Source organism: Zea mays, chromosome 2 (assembly GCF_902167145.1).
Source record: "Zea mays cultivar B73 chromosome 2, Zm-B73-REFERENCE-NAM-5.0, whole genome shotgun sequence".
In the NCBI taxonomy this organism is placed as follows: Eukaryota; Viridiplantae; Streptophyta; class Magnoliopsida; order Poales; family Poaceae; genus Zea; species Zea mays.
In genome coordinates, this window is record NC_050097.1 from 19,137,485 (window position 1) to 19,154,924 (window position 17,440).

Below are 17,440 nucleotides of genomic sequence, written 5' to 3' on the forward strand. Positions count from 1 at the left end.
TCTCATTCCTAAATTCTAGGATTTCTTTCAGATTCTAAATTCTCTTTTAGCCTTTAATATACTCCCTGTCACATTATTTTTATATCATCACAAAATGCACACAAAAATATAAACCCAACATGATGCATAATCTATTTGAGTGTTCTTTCGTTAATTATTTATTTGTGGAAGTGGGGTGTTCCCATGAAATGATAGGCATAGATGACACACATGTATAAAAAGAATATAATTTCTCCTTTTAGATTTTCTTACAAAGTTGGTATTACAGTGGAGTCCATGCGCGCGTCCTCGGTCGCCTCCGCCCGCCCTCTTTCCCGCACCAGGATCTCACCACGTTGTACCTACTCCGGTGGCGCCAGCGCTGCCCCTGATTCTGGGAAGCTACCCGCGGCGGCGCTCCGACGGGTCCTTGAGATGCCTGGTGCGCACCAGGCGCCCGCCTGCTACGACGCGCTGAGCGCACGCCTCGTCGAGCGCGCTGAGTTCAGGGCCTACTTCACGAGCGGTATGTGGTCGATCCAAGAGAGATTGCCTAGCCGCCCTCCATTTAGGGAACTTGCAGAGAGCGTTTGCCTATAATTGTATTTGTGTATGCCTGCGATGCATTGCTGATAGGAATCATAGTCTCTTGCTCCGTGAGCTCCTGCAACTGCCTAGAAAAGGAGGAGGATGCATGATTCTTCAGTGAAAGTCATACTTTTTTGTTCGGTATTAGTTTTACTTCCATTCGAAATCTGCGCCTGTGGACCGGCGTCTTGCATGAATTTATTGGTGGGGGAAGTGAATGATTTTGTGGTGGTTTAGGGTCTTGATTGGACAGTGTATTGGACTTCTGTTTTTTGGTGATGAGGACCGCAGCCGGAACCAACAAGATTGTTTGCTTCGTGTGAGCCTTTTCATGTTTTGATAAATTCTCGGGCACTCGTGTTAGACAAGACATTACTCCGTATTATTTAGAATTGGATCTTTTTTATGTTTTTCATATGGATCTACCATGAATGATCATATGGATCTTTTTTATGTTTTTCAAATTATCAGTCTTATACAACTACAACCTTTCAGGAATGAACAGTCATGCTGAATTTCTTGGCTGGTCCATTCGGAGCAATATGTAAATTAGTACCCCTATATTCTCTTCTGAGATCATTATTCCTAACTGCTGGAGATATACATGAAGTTGTATTAATTATTGAGGTAGTCTTGAGAAAAGATAACTACAACTCTATGCAGAGGAGCATAGATATATTGTCTTTTGTGCTCTCTCTTCGAGTCCGTGTGCTATTTGACAATGCAAAATGGGCATATCCTGGTGGATTCTCGGAAGAAAAGCAGGTATGTGTTTAAGATATAGATAAAAACTGAGTCATGTTCTTTCAAGAGATATAATCAATGTGCTACTGAAATGTAAAGTTACCATGTGCTCCAATTACTTCTGTGCTAAATGAGGTATAATCAATAGGTGCTTATGCTCCAATTCTTTTATGGTGACCACTTTTGTATGCTCCAATTCTGTTCAAAGCTTCTAACCACTTGCAGTGCTAAAATAAGACTGTGCATTCAAAAGTTGACCCATGTCTCTGGTAGGGTCAAATTGTGTGAAATGATCAGCATTTTGCTACCTCCTGAAGGCTAGATCAGGAGATGTGGTTTGGCATGCTACTATTTTCACCAAAATCTGTTCGCAGTATTTCTAGGACTGAATGACTTGATTGATGGTTCATATTATTAGACTTCACTAAACAGCTTGCTGTAACCGATGTCCGACATAAACAGCAACTTGAACTTTCCACGATTTCTCATCATAATTTTTCCACGATTCATTATCCAGGCGAGAAGGGAGCTGAATGATCCAGAGAATGCACTTATCTATGCTTTTGCTGGTACAACTAAATTGTCACCCTAATCTTTCAGAATTATCACCTTGCTTTCCTCGGTATCTAATTGTCCGCTCTAGGGTTGCCTTATTTCCTCTTCCTGACAAATCCCTTCCATCTACAATGGGCTTCCCTTGATTTTTTGCTAGGCGCCATCACTGGAGCTATAACAACTCCCCTTGACGTCATGAAGACAAGGCTGATGGTTCAGGTGAATACTTGTATGAAGACTTTCCATGCAAATCTCCTTCTGCATTATTCGACTATTTACATATTGGTTGTAATTGCAGGGACAGGGGAACCAATACACTGGAATTGTAAGCTGTGCTCAGACAATCCTCAGAGAGGAAGGCCCTAAGGCATTCTCGAAGGCATCACTTGTGCCAACAGCTTTAGTACTCTTAAGATGGGAAACAAACACTAGTGAAATGGAAACTCTTTTGTAAATGGTCGTACTCCGCTTGCAAATGAGATATATGTAAGTTACATGTACTACACTCAAGTAAATGCCTGGTTCAACACTTTTGTATGGCCTTGTTACTAAGTACATTCATTTTATGTAGAAGCAAATGGTTGCAAAGAAGGAAAGAGAGCTAGAAGAAGGAGAAGCACAAAAGTCACCCTCCAAGCTCAACAGGCCGCACTTGAAGAAAACCAAAGTTTGCTGCGCCAGACCCAAGAGGAAGTGAAGGGGATGCACACCAAGTTTGAAGAGACCAATGCACTGCTACGAGCTGTCCTGAAACTTCAGAAAGATTGAGGTAGGGATGCATACCAAGTCTGAGGATGATGCCTTTGCTTAAGGTTTTTCTACCTTGCTAGAACATATTTGTGGTTAGAACTTTGTCAGAACTACGTGCAATCTGTTTGAATGCTTCGAACCTTTGTGGTAGAACCTTTGTATGTTTGAACCTCTGTCGTGGAAGAACTAGTGTGCTGGAATTGTGTATGACTTGTGATGAGAATGTTGTGTATGAATGTATGATGGCTTTTCTATGTATTATGATTCTGTGAGCTATCATGAGAGCTCAGTGTGTCGTCACTGTATGGTCACTGTATGTGGGTGCCATATTAAACTAAACAAAACCAAGCTATCACATTATCCCAACATTAGGTGACGCGTTGACTGGAAAAAATGTGACAGATAACACTGTCATATATAGCAACAATATGTGATGGACGAACGCAGCCATCACAAAAGATGATGACATTATGTGACGGTACTCTGAACAGTCGTCACAAGGTACATAATGTGACGGTCGGTATATGACGACCCTTATGACGCAGCATTTTCGTCATAAGATGCTTTTTATGACCAATTTTGTACTAAACATGACACTTTACTTTTGTCATACAAAACCATTTTTTTGTAGTGAATATACGTGAGCTTACTTATGGTGGGACTCATTTGTAGTGTAAGACTTACCAAAGAGAATGGTTAAGGCTGAGCGTTGTTTTTAATAAGCTGGTCAAAATTTTGTTAGCAATTACTAAGTATAATTGTATACCTAACCATTTAAATAATTGATTGTCACAATTATAAATAAATCCCGCAATATAATACAAATGACAGTTTAAGTTTAATTTCATAAATTACTCATGTGAGTGTCCGAGTTGCTCATGACCGTAAGCACATCAGATATACAGTTTTACACTCTATAGAGGTTGCGCGTCTTTACCCAAAAGTTGTGTTACCCATTTACCAAGGGGTCTCGAACCCCATTCATATCTATTGAGGAGACGATGCAAGGTACCACTACAAGGTCTTTCTAAAGTTTCGCTAGCATAAAAACCCCCACTACGATTTTAGAACGAATGAAGCATAGGGCTTTTTCCATGGTCTGATTTTGAATTCTCAACAGTCACTCTTGTCTGTTGGTTCATATCCAGTGCCCATCGGACACATTCAAAGTTGTTGCAACATTGTAGATTCATGTAACACCCCGTCCAATACCTGAATCGGCGGTACTTACTCCTGGCAGCTCTTTAGAATCATATATTGTCCCCACAGACCAACACGGGTCTTTTGTGCGCACTTTGTCCTCACTCATGCGCACCCGAGAAAACTTCCCGGTCGGTCACCCATCCCAAATTACTCCAAACCAAGCACGCTTAACTTGGAGGTTCTTTCGAGATAGGCTTCCGAAAAAGAAGATGCACCTTATTGGTATGGATACTCTATTAATTCTATTAAGCCTTGGGCTAGAAAATCACCATCCTAGGGGCCAGGATATCACAATCCACCCCCTTAGAAGACCAACGTCCTCGTCGGTCAACCCTAATCCAGGAACCTCCCCTCTTAGCCACGTCTGTGTGTCTAGTGTCGTCATATGCTATGCCATGTGACCACTCTGGGCCCACATGCGTCATGCGCCATATACTCGAACCCCCTAGCCTACACACGCCCGTGAAACCTCAAGGGTCGGCTCTGATACCACTTGTAACACCCCGTCCAATCCCTGGACCGGCGGTACTTACTCCTGACAGCTCTTTAGGATCATATATTGTCCCCACAGACCAACACGGGTCTTTTGTGCGCACTTTGTCCTCACTCATGCGCACCCGAGAAAACTTCCCGGTCGGTCACCCATCCCAAATTGCTCCAAACCAAGCACGCTTAACTTGTAGGTTCTTTCGAGATAGGCTTCCGAAAAAGAAGATGCACCTTGTTGGTATGGATACTCTATTATTCTATTTAGCATTGGGCCAGGAAATCACCATCCCAGGGGCCAGGATATCACAATTCACTTGTTTCGATCACTTTTCAAGTTGGATTTCATTTCAAACTTATCGGTACCCTGAAACCAGGGGTACCCCTTACTACTGTATAAAGATGCAGTGCCCACGCGACTATCTCTTAGTCGCGTGGTAAAGGTGTTGTGTGTGGGACCAGGCCATGGCTCGCTCCAGTCACGGGCTACTGCTCTGGGTCCACAGCAGCGCACGACTCCACCACATGGGCGGGTCCGGAGCCGCCACGTGTCCAGAGAAGGTGATATACTCCAAGGCGTCAACAGTAAGTCCAGACCCCCATGGGAGAGCGTCGGCCCCCTGGATATGCAATCCGGACCTCCAAGGTTGGTTTAGGACCGCCACGTGTGCAAGCTAGACCCTTGGGATGGGATCCAGGCCCTCCCATATGGGGTCGGGGCCACCCACAATAGGGTCCCAAGGTCCCAGGACAGAACATACACAGGCCTTGAACAGCACCCAGGCGGGGGTCTGGTATCGACACGTGTCTAGACCTAGTCTGGCGCGGACCTGTCCGCATACACTTCTGTCCCCGCCTAGGCGGAGACCCGATGCTGCCACGTGGCCTACTGCACGTGACGTAAGCCAACGGGCGGAGCCTGACGTAAGGCCTCCGGGTTATGCGGCCTCTACATTTATTGAGGATAAGGCGCGCCGCCTGTCTATTCTACTGGCAGGCGGTGTGCCGCCTCTGCATTTATTGAGACGTGTCCATTCCACTGGCAAGCGGCGACCTATCCATTCCGCTGGCAGGCGGCACGACCATACTGCCACGTGCACTACGCCCATCATTACTCGTACGTTCCCAAGGAAGCTGCTGCCGCATATCAATACTGCGAGGGCTACGGACATCATGGCACCAGGAGATTGCACAGGCGTCACTTGCATTAGTTACTCCTAGAATGTTTTCCTTCCGTTATGCTCCTAGGCCCACATGTCGGGGCTCAACATCCTTGTATGTGCCTCCCTTTAGCTATAAAAGGGAAGGCACACAACATTACAAGGCAGACCAACTTAGACGCTCAGACACTCAATACAACACAAAGTGGAGTAGGGTTTTACGCTCCGGTGGCCTGAACCACTCTAAACCCTTGTGTGCTCTCGTGTTTCCATCCTCCATCTAGTAGACAGGCAAACCGCTAAGGCCCCTCTTCATCTTAGGATTTAGGGCAGGTGCATTCCGCCACCCAGCCAGAGAATTTCCTCTCCGACATTTGGCACGCCAGGTAGGGGGCTTGGCTTTGGGTTTTTTGCCTGCTTTTCTGCTCGACACAATGGTTCAGATCGTCGAGCACCATGGCGCGGCTTCTAAGGATTTCCTGATGGAGGAAGAAGCTGCATCTTCCATGCCGCGAAGCTCCAACCACCCTACGCCTGGTGCTACTGTTGTGCGCGTTGCGCAGCAGCAGACACATGCACAGACATCCCAAGCTCCGTCAGGGGCTGCTCCTGGGGCGTTGTCTATGGCCAGGGAGTTGCTACGCCACCCTCCAAGTTCCACAGCCTCGCCAGGGGCCATGAAGCAATGGTGTGACGATGTCGATCGTCTCCTTGGCATGGCGCAATCTGTCTTGGTCAGGCCCAGGCCTCGGTCGTTCTGGCGTCAGCATGAGGCGTCGGCGTCAGTGCGCTCACGCTCGATGAAGGCCGCACCGACTGAGGACCTGCGGATGGAGCTCAACCGCAGGCGTGCGAGAGAGGACGCTCCAGTCTCTCTGGAGAGGCCTAATGACCTACGGGCAGAACTCAACCGTAGGCGAGCGGGTGAGGATGCCCGAGTCTCTCTGGAGAGGGCGCATGAGCGCCGGCAGAACATCGAGGGTCGCAACCTCGACCTAGACTTCACCGCGGTAGCCGCGCAAACTCTAAGGGGTGCCCGAATTCAGGCGGGTGTCCCATTGGCCGGCGTGGGCTGCGCCACACTGGCGGATCATCTTCGCGCGGCGACTTGGCCATCCAAGTTCCGGCCACACCTGCCGGAAAAGTACGATGGTACGTCAAACCCGTCGGAATTCTTGCAGGTATACGTCACCGCTATTACGGTAGCAGGTGGAGACACTGCTGTAATGGCAACATATTTCCATGTAGCCTTGTCTGGGCCAGCCCGGACCTGGCTCATGAACCTCACCCCGGGATCGATCTACTCCTGGGAAGAGCTCTGCGCGCGGTTCACAGTGAACTTCGCTAGTGCTTATCAGCAGCATGGCATGGAGGCTCACCTCCATGCAGTGAGGCAGAAACCTGGGGAAACTCTTCGGGCTTTCATCTCTCGCTTCGCTAAGGTACGGGGCATTATACCTCGTATCTCCGATGCTTCCATCATCACCGCTTTTTGCTAGGAGGTACGTGATGAGAATATGCTGGAGAAGTTGGCCACGCATGACGTGGAAACTGTCACCACACTCTTTGCTCTGGCTGACAAGTGTGCCAGAGCTGCCGAGGGCCGTGCATGGCACTCGACACCACAGACCGGGGTTACCCAGATGGGTGGCTCAGGTGCCGTCACCTAGGACGACAAAAAGAAAAAGAAGAAGAAACGCGGCCACGAGAGGCTGTAGCCTGCTGCTCCAGTCGTCGCAACTAGGGGTGGATATCGAGCTGGCTCAGCTCGGCTCGACTCGAGTTGGCTCGTTAAGATAACGAGCTGGCTCGGCTCGACTCGTTATGTTAACGAGCTGAAGATTCAACTCGGTTTCAACTCGTTTGCCAACTCGAGCTGGCTCGTTTAGCTCACGAGCCAGCTCGATAATACCATGTCTAGTGTCTATGAATGAATATAAAAACATGTAGCAAAAGAAAAGAAGGAAATCTATTTAGAAAAAAGAATAGATGAAAGTCGCCTAGAGGGGGGGGGGGGGTGAATAGGGCGAAACTGAAAATCTCAAAAACAATCACAACTACAAGCCGGGTTAGCGTTAGAAATATAATCAAGTCCGCGAGAGAGGGCGCAAAACAAATCGCAAGCGAATAATGAAGTGAGACACGTGGATTTGTTTTACCGAGGTTCGGTTCTCTCAAACCTACTCCCCGTTGAGGAGGCCACAAAGGCCGGGTCTTTTTCAACCCTTTCCCTCTCTCAAACGGTCCCTCGGACCGAGTGAGCTTCTCTTCTCAAATCGCTTGGGAATCAAACTTCCCGCAAGGACCACCACACAATTGGTGTCTCTTGCCTCAATTACAAGTGAGTGTTTGATCACAAGAAAGAATGCGAAAGAAAAGAAGCGATCCAAGCGCAAGAGCTCAAATGAACACTACAAATCACTCTCTCTAGTCACTAAGGCTTTGTATGAAGTTGGGAGAGGATTTGATCTCTTTTGGTGTGCTTTGCAATGAATGCTAGCTCTTGTATAGTGGTTGGAAGCTGGAAAACTTGGATGCCATGAATGGTGGGGTGGTTGGGGTATTTATAGCCCCAACCACCAAACTTGACCGTTGGTGGAGCTGTCTGTCGTATGGTGCACCGGACAGTCCGGTGTGACAGCCACGTCACCAAATAGCCGTTGGATCGACCGTTGGGGTTCTGTCTTCTGGGCCCGCCTTGATGTCCGGTGGCGCACCGGACATGTACTGTAGAGTGTCCGGTGCGCCTGCTCCGCGTGTCTGACGACTGTGCGCTTCTGGCGCGCATTAAATGCGCCTGCCGGTGACCGTTGGCGCGAAGTAGCCGTTGCCCCGAGGTTGCACCGGACAGTCCGGTGCACACCGGACAGTCCGGTGAATTTTAGCGGAGCGGCTGGAGTGAAAACCCGAGGCTGGCGAGTTCCTGAGCCGCGTCTTTCTTCGGAGCACCGAACACTGTCCGGTGTACACCAGACAGTCCGGTGAATTTTAGCGCGCTGACTCTGGATTTTCCCGAGGGCGACGAGTTTGAGCTGAAGTCCTCTGGTGCACCGGACACTGTCCGGTGGCACACCGGACAGTCCGGTGCGCCAAACCAGAGGAGCCTTTGGTTCTTCCTTTACCCTTTTGTTTGAACCCAATACTTGGTCTTTTTATTGGCTAAGTGTGAACCTTTTGCACCTGTATAACTTACACACTCGAGCAAACTAGTTAGTCCAATATTTGTGTTGGGCAATTCAACCACCAAAATTATTTAGGAACTAGGTGAAAGCCTAATTCCCTTTCAATCTCCCCCTTTTTGGTGATTGATGCCAACACAAACCAAAGCAAATGTAGAAGTGCATAATTGAACTAGTTTGCATAATGTAAGTGCAAAGGTTGCTTGGAATTGAGCCAATATAAATACTTACATGATGTGCATGGATTGCTTCTTTGTTTTTAACATATTGGACCACATTTGCACCACATGTTTTGTTTTGCAAAATCTTTTGTAAATTCTTTTCAAGAGCTTTTGCAAGATAGTCAAAGATAAATGAGCAAGATTTTGGCAAAGCATTTTCAAGTTTGAAATTTTCTCCCCTGGTTTCAAATGCTTTTCCTTTGACTAAACAAAACTCCCCCTCAAATAAATTCTCCTCTTAGTGTTCAAGAGGGTTTTAAGACATCAATTTTGAAAATACTACTTGCTCCCCCTTTAGAACACAAAGAGATACCAATTTTGAAATTTTCCATTCAATTGAAAATCATTAATTTTAAAATTAGGGTGGTGGTGCGGTCCTTTTGCTTTGGGCTCATATTTTCTCCCCCTTTGGCATGAATCGCCAAAAACGGAATCATTAGAGCCCAACGAAGTACTTTCTCCTCCTTTGGTCATAATGAATGAGTGAAGATTATACCAAAGTTGGAGAGTAGAGCAGAGCGACGGCGAAGGATGAGTAGTAGAGTGGAGTGGAAGCCTTGTCTTCGCCGAAGACTCCAATTCCCTTTCAATATACCTATGACTTGGTTTGAACTACACTTGAAAACACATTAGTCATAGCATATAAAAGAGACATGATCAAAGGTATACTTATGAGCTATGTGTGCAAGATTAGCAAAAGAAATTCCTAGAATCAAGAATATTAAGCTCATGCCTAAGTCTGGTAAAAGATTGTTCATCAAGTGGCTTGGTAAAGATATCGGCTAATTGATCTTTAGTGTTAATGTATGAAATCTCGATATCCCCCTTTTGTTGGTGATCCCGAAGAAAATGATACCGAATGGCTATGTGCTTAGTGCGGCTATGCTCAACGGGATTATCCGCCATGCGGATTGCACTCTCATTATCACATAGAAGAGGAACTTTGGTTAGTTTGTAACCGTAGTCCCGCAGGGTTTGCCTCATCCAAAGCAATTGCGCGCAACAATGGCCTGCGGCAATGTACTCGGCTTCGACGGTAGAAAGAGCGACCGAATTTTGCTTCTTTGAAGCCCAAGACACCAAGGATCTTCCCAAGAACTGGCAAGTCCCTGATGTGCTCTTCCTATTAATCTTACACCCTGCCCAATCGGCATCCGAATAACCAATCAAACCAAATGTGGATCCCCGAGGGTACCAAAGCCCAAACTTAGGTGTATAAGCCAAATATCTCAAGATTCGTTTTACGGCCGTAAGGTGTGATTCCTTAGGGTCGGCTTGGAATCTTGCACACATGCAAACGGAAAGCATAATGTCCGGTCGAGATGCACATAAATAAAGCAATGAACCAATCATCGACCGGTATACCTTTTGATCCACGGACTTACCTCCCGTGTCGAGGTCGAGATGCCCATTTGTTCCCATGGGAGTCTTGATGGGCTTGGCATCCTTCATTCCAAACTTGCTGAGAATGTCTTGAGTATATTTTGTTTGGCTAATGAAAGTGCCTTCTTGGAGTTGCTTGACTTGGAATCCTAAGAAATATTTCAACTCCCCCATCATCGACATCTCGAATTTCTTTGTCATGATCCTACTAAATTCTTCACATGTAGATTCGTTAGTAGACCCAAATATAATATCATCAACATAAATTTGGCATACAAACAAATCATTGTCAAGAGTTTTAGTGAATAAAGTAGGATCGGCTTTGCCGACTTTGAAGCCATTAGCAATAAGGAAATCTCTAAGGCATTCATACCATGCTCTTGGGGCTTGCTTGAGCCCATAAAGCGCCTTAGAGAGCCTATAAACATGGTTAGGGTACTCACTGTCTTCAAAGCCGGGAGGTTGCTCAACATAGACCTCCTCCTTGATCGGTCCATTGAGGAAAGCACTCTTCACGTCCATTTGATAAAGCTTGAAGCCATGGTAAGTAGCATAGGCTAATAATATGCGAATTGACTCAAGCCTAGCTACGGGTGCATAGGTTTCACCAAAATCCAAACCTTCGACTTGTGAATACCCCTTGGCCACGAGTCGAGCTTTGTTCCTAGTCACCACACCATGCTCATCTTGCTTGTTGCGGAAGACCCACTTGGTTCCTACAACATTTTGGTTAGGACGTGAAACTAAGTGCCATACCTCATTCCTTGTGAAATTGTTGAGCTCCTCTTGCATCGCCATTACCCAATCCGAATCTTGTAGTGCTTCCTCTACCCTGTGTGGCTCAATAGAGGAAACAAACGAGTAATGCTCACAAAAATGTGCAATACAAGATCGAGTGGTTACCCCCTTATGAATGTCGCCGAGGATGGTGTCGACGGGGTGATCTCGTTGTATTGCTTGGTGGACTCTTGGGTGTGGCGGCCTTGGTTCTTGCTCATCCTCCTTTTCTTGATCATTTGCATCTCCCCCTTGATCGTTGCCGTCATTTTGAGGTGGCTCATCTTCTTGATCTTCTTGTTCAACATCTTGAGCCTCATCCTCAATTTAAGTTGGTGGAGCTGCTTGCATGGAGGAGGATGGTTGATCTTGTGCATGCGGAGGCTCTTCGGATTCCTTAGGACACACATCCCCAATGGACATGTTCCTTAGCGCTGTGCATGGAGCCTGTTCTTCACCTATCTCATCAAGATCAACTTGCTCTACTTGAGAGCCGTTAGTCTCATCAAACACAACGTCACAAGAAACTTCAACAAGTCCTGAGGACTTGTTAAAGACTCTATATGCCCTTGTGCTTGAGTCATATCCTAGTAAAAAGCCTTCTATAGTTTTAGGAGCAAATTTAGATTTTCTACCTCTTTTAACAAGAATAAAACATTTGCTACCAAAAACTCTAAAATATGAAATATTTGGCTTTTTACCGGTTAGGAGTTCATAGGATGTCTTCTTGAGGATTCGGTGTAGATATAACCGGTTGATGGCGTAGCAGGCGGTGTTGACCGCCTCGGCCCAAAACCGATCCGGTGTCTTGTACTCATCAAGCATGGTTCTTGCCATGTCCAATAGAGTTCGATTCTTCCTCTCCACTACACCATTTTGTTGTGGAGTGTAGGGAGAAGAGAACTCATGCTTGATGCCCTCCTCCTCAAGGAAGCCTTCTATTTGAGAGTTCTTGAACTCCGTCCCATTATCGCTTCTAATTTTCTTGATCCTTAAGCCGAACTCATTTTGAGCCCGTCTCAAGAATCCCTTTAAGGTCTCTTGGGTATGAGATTTATCCTGCAAAAAGAACACCCAAGTGAAGCGAGAATAATCATCCACAATAACTAGACAGTACTTACTCCCGCCGATGCTTATATAAGCGATCGGGCCGAATAGGTCCATGTGTAGGAGCTCCAGTGGCCTGTCGCTAGTCATGATGTTCTTGTGTGGATGATGAGTGCCAACTTGCTTCCCGGCTTGGCATGCGCTACAAATCCTGTCTTTCTCAAAATGAACATTGGTTAGTCCTAAAATGTGTTCCCCCTTTAGAAGCTTATGAAGATTCTTCATTCCAACATGGGCTAGTCGGCGGTGCCAGAGCCAACCCAAGTTAGTCTTAGCAACCAAGCAAGTGTCGAGTTCAGCTCTATCAAAATCTACCAAGTATAGCTGACCCTCTAACACTCCCTTAAATGCTATTGAATCATCACTTCTTCTAAAGACAGTAACACCTACATCAGTAAATAGACAGTTGTAGCCCATTTGACATAATTGGGATACAGAAAGCAAATTGTAATCTAAAGAATCTACAAGAAAAACATTGGAAATAGTATGGTCAGGTGATATAGCAATTTTACCCAATCCTTTGACCAAACCTTGATTTCCATCCCCGAATGTGATAGCTCGTTGGGGATCTTGGTTTTTCTCGTATGAGGAGAACATCTTTTTCTCCCCTGTCATGTGGTTTGTGCACCCGCTGTCGAGTATCCAACTTGAGCCCCCGGATGCATAAACCTACAAAACAATTTTAGTTCTTGACTTTAGGTACCCAAACGGTTTTGGGTCCTTTGGCATTAGAAACAAGAACTTTGGGTACCCAAACACAAGTCTTGGAGCCCTTGTGTTTGCCCCCAACAAACTTGGCAACTACCTTGCCGGATTTGTTAGTCAAAACATAAGATGCATCAAAAGTTTTGAATGAAATAGCATGATCATTTGATGCACTAGGAGTTTTCTTTCTAGGCAACTTGGCACGGGTTGGTTGCCTAGAGCTAGATGTCTCACCCTTATACATAAAAGCATGGTTAGGGCCAGAGTGAGACTTCCTAGAATGAGTTCTCCTAATTTTGCTCTCAGGATAGCCGGCAGGGTACAAAATGTAACCCTCGTTATCCTGAGGCATGGGAGCCTTGCCCTTAACAAAGTTAGATAAATTCTTTGGAGGGGCATTAAGTTTGACATTGTCTCCCCTTTGGAAGCCAATGCCATTTTTGATGCCCGGGCGTCTCCCATTGTAGAGCATACTTCTAGCAAATTTAAACTTTTCATTTTCTAAGTTATGCTCGACAATTTTAGCATCTAGTTTTGCTATATGATCATTTTGTTGTTTAATTAAAGCCATGTGATCATGAATAGCATTGATATCAACATCTCTACATCTAGTACAAATAGAAACATGCTCAACATTAGATGTAGAGGGTTTGCAAGATTTTAATTCAATAACCTTAGCATGTAACAAATCATTTTTAGTTCTAAGGTCGGAAATAGTAGTATTGCAAATATCAAAATCTTTAGCCTTAGCAATCAATTTTTCATTTTCTATTCTAAGGCTAGTAAGAGAATCATTCAATTCATCAATCCTAGCAAGTAATTCAACATCATCATTTCTAGGATGAGAATCAATACAAACATGAGAATCAACCTTAGCAATTAATTTAGCATTTTCATTCCTAAGGTTGTTAATGGTCTCATGGCAAGTGCTTAGCTCACTAAACAATTTTTCACATTTTTCTACCTCTAGAGCATAAGCATTTTTAACCTTAACATGCTTTTTGTTTTCCTTAATAAGGAAGTCCTCTTGAGAGTCCAAGAGATCATCCTTCTCATGAATAGCACTAATCAATTCATTTAATTTTTCCTTTTGTTGCATGTTAAGATCGGCAAAAAGGGTACGCAAATTATTTTCCTCATCACTAGCATTATCATCACTAGAGGATTCATATTTAGTGGAGGATTTAGATTTAACCTTCTTCCTTTTGCCGTCCTTTGCCATGAGGCACTTGTGGCTGACGTTGGGGAAGAGGAGTTCCTTGGTGACGGCGATGTTGGCGGCGTCCTCGTCGTCGGAGGAGGAGTCGGTGGAGCTCTCGTCGGAGTTCCACTCCCGGCAAACATGGGCATCGCCGCCCTTCTTCTTGTAGTACTTCTTCTTTTCTCTCCTCTTTCCCTTCTTATCGTCGCCCCTGTCACTGTCACTAGACATAGGACATTTTGCAATAAAATGACCGGGCTTACCACATTTGTAGCACACTTTCTTGGAGCAGGGTTTGTAGTCCCTCCCCCTCCGTTGCTTGAGGATTTGGCGAAAGCTTTTGATGATTAAAGCCATCTCCTCATTGTCGATCTTGGAGGCGTCAATTGGTTGTCTACTCGATGTAGACTCCTCCTTCTTTTCCTCCGTCGCCTTAAAGCCACCGGTTGTGCTTCGGACGTGGAGGGTTCGTCAAGCTCGTTGATCTTCTTTGATCCTTTAATCATGCATTCAAAGCTCACAAAATTCCCGATAACTTCCTCGGGGGTCATTAGTGGGTATCTAGGATTACCACGAATTAATTGAACTTGAGTGGGGTTAAGAAAAATGAGAGCTCTTAGAATAACCTTAACCACTTCGTGGTCGTCCCACTTTTTGCTCCCGAGGTTGCGCACTTGATTCACCAAGGTTTTGAGCCGGTTGTACATATCTTGTGGCTCCTCCCCTTGGCGAAGACGGAAGCGACCGAGCTCCCCCTCGATCATTTCCCGCTTGGTAATCTTGGTGAGTTCATCACCCTCGTGCGCGGTCTTGAGTAGGTCCCAAATCTCTTTTGCATTCTTCAACCCTTGCACTTTGTTGTATTCCTCCTTGCTTAAAGAGGCGAGGAGTATGGTTGTGGCTTGGGAGTTGAAGTGCTCGATTTGGGCCACTTCGTCCGTATCATAATCCTCATCCCCTACAGAAGGTACCTGTGCTCCAAACTCAACAACATTCCATATACTTTTGTGAAGTGAGGTTAGATGAAATTTCATTAGATCACTCCACCTAGCATAATCTTCGCCATCAAAAGTTGGCGGTTTGCCTAATGGAACGAAAAGTAATGGAGTATGTCTAGGTGTACGGGGATAGTGTAAGGGGATCTTACTAAACTTCTTGCGCTCTTGGCGCTTAGAAGTTACGGACGGTGCATCGGAGTCAGAGGTGGATGTTGATGAAGTGTCGGTCTCGTAGTAGACCACCTTCCTCATCCTCTTGTGCTTGTCGCCTTTCCGATGCGACTTGTGGGAAGAAGATTTTTCCTTCTTCTCCTTGTGGTGTGAGGAAGAAGATCTTTTCTCCTTCCGTTTGGAGGAGTCCTTCTTCTTCTCCTTCCTCTTGGTGCGGGACTCTTCCGATGAAGTGCTCCCGTGGCTTGTAGTGGGCTTGTCGCCGGTCTCCATCTCCCTCTTGGTGTGATCTCCCGACATCACTTCGAGCGGTTAGGCTCTAATGAAGCACCGGGCTCTGATACCAATTGAAAGTCGCCTAGAGGGGGGTGAATAGGGCGAAACTGAAAATCTCAAAAACAATCACAACTACAAGCCGGGTTAGCGTTAGAAATATAATCAAGTCCGCGAGAGAGGGCGCAAAACAAATCGCAAGCGAATAATGAAGTGAGACACGTGGATTTGTTTTACCGAGGTTCGGTTCTCTCAAACCTACTCCTCGTTGAGGAGGCCACAAAGGCCGGGTCTTTTTCAACCCTTTCCCTCTCTCAAACGGTCCCTCGGACCGAGTGAGCTTCTCTTCTCAAATCGCTTGGGAATCAAACTTCCCGCAAGGACCACCACACAATTGGTGTCTCTTGCCTCAATTACAAGTGAGTGTTTGATCACAAGAAAGAATGCGAAAGAAAAGAAGCGATCCAAGCGCAAGAGCTCAAATGAACACTACAAATCACTCTCTCTAGTCACTAAGGCTTTGTATGAAGTTGGGAGAGGATTTGATCTCTTTTGGTGTGCTTTGCAATGAATGCTAGCTCTTGTATAGTGGTTGGAAGCTGGAAAACTTGGATGCCATGAATGGTGGGGTGGTTGGGGTATTTATAGCCCCAACCACCAAACTTGACCGTTGGTGGAGCTGTCTGTCGTATGGTGCACCGGACAGTCCGGTGCACACCGGACATGTCCGGTGTGACAGCCACGTCACCAAATAGCCGTTGGATCGACCGTTGGGGTTCTGTCTTCTGGGCCCTCCTTGATGTCTGGTGGCGCACCGGACATGTACTGTAGAGTGTCCGGTGCGCCTGCTCCGCGTGTCTGACGACTGTGCGCTTCTGGCACGCATTAAATGCGCCTGCCGGTGACCGTTGGCGCGAAGTAGCCGTTGCCCCGAGGTTGCACCGGACAGTCCGGTGCACACCGGACAGTCCGGTGAATTTTAGCGGAGCGGCTGGAGTGAAAACCCGAGGCTGGCGAGTTCCTGAGCCGCGTCTTTCTTCGGAGCACCGGACACTGTCCGGTGTACACCGGACAGTCCGGTGAATTTTAGCGCGCTGACTCTGGATTTTCCCGAGGGCGACGAGTTTGAGCTGAAGTCCTCTGGTGCACCGGACACTGTCCGGTGGCACACCGGACAGTCCGGTGCGCCAGACCAGAGGAGCCTTTGGTTCTTCCTTTGCCCTTTTGTTTGAACCCAATACTCGGTCTTTTTATTGGCTAAGTGTGAACCTTTTGCACCTGTATAACTTACACACTCGAGCAAACTAGTTAGTCCAATATTTGTGTTGGGCAATTCAACCACCAAAATTATTTAGGAACTAGGTGAAAGCCTAATTCCCTTTCAATAGAGTTTGCAACTTAAGATTCCACACTCAACAAATAACAAGATTAACTATAGTAGAGTACAAGATTAAGTATTTTGGATCCGAGATTATTCTAATTTGACTAATTACTCCAAGTCGTTTGGCTCGCGAGTTAGCTCGCGAGCTAGCTCGAGCTGGCTCGTTATCGTAACGAGTTGAAATACAAGCTCAACTCGTTACAAAATATAAACGAGTCGAGTCGAGCCACTATTGAGTCGAGTCGAGCGAGTTAACGAGCTACGAGTTTTTCATCCAGCCCTAGTCACAACTGCAACTGGGGGCCGGAACCAGCGTAATAAGCACCCGCGGCCACAGGGAGGCAACAGCGGCTCATGCCCTGTGCACCCCAACAGTCGCCACAGCGCCTCGGAGTGCCGCGAGATCATCAAGCTCATGAAGCGCGTCAGCGAGCGGCGTGAGCAGACTTCCAAGGATGGCTCCCCACCTCGTCGCCGGCCTGGCAAGGAGAGGGTCGACGACGGCGATGTGGCTGCGGGAGAACGGGACCTCGAGTATCAGTCGCCCGAGGGGGACCTCAAGGACGTTTTCACTGGGGA

General features: G+C 46.5%; 1 protein-coding gene across 1 annotated transcript; it reads left to right on the forward strand.

The window, feature by feature from the left end:
- Window positions 1-259: 259 nt before the first annotated feature.
- On the forward strand, window positions 260-2,875 carry LOC109943971 (probable calcium-binding mitochondrial carrier K02F3.2). The gene is made up of 6 exons (XM_020548186.2): window positions 260-505; window positions 1,063-1,332; window positions 1,829-1,880; window positions 2,024-2,085; window positions 2,165-2,352; window positions 2,438-2,875. The coding sequence occupies exons 2-5, from the start codon at window positions 1,075-1,077 to the stop codon at window positions 2,318-2,320; spliced, it is 528 nt and encodes a 175-aa protein (XP_020403775.1). The 5' UTR covers window positions 260-505; window positions 1,063-1,074; the 3' UTR covers window positions 2,321-2,352; window positions 2,438-2,875.
- Window positions 2,876-17,440: the final 14,565 nt, after the last annotated feature.

Coding starts and splice junctions, on each gene's coding strand:
- LOC109943971 (XM_020548186.2), top strand. CDS start 1,075: ATGCTGAATTTCTTGGCTGGTCCATTCGGAGCAATATGTAAATTAGTA. Junction 1,333..1,828: donor GATTCTCGGAAGAAAAGCAG/GTATGTGTTTAA, acceptor TTCATTATCCAG/GCGAGAAGGGAGCTGAATGA. Junction 1,881..2,023: donor ACTTATCTATGCTTTTGCTG/GTACAACTAAAT, acceptor ATTTTTTGCTAG/GCGCCATCACTGGAGCTATA.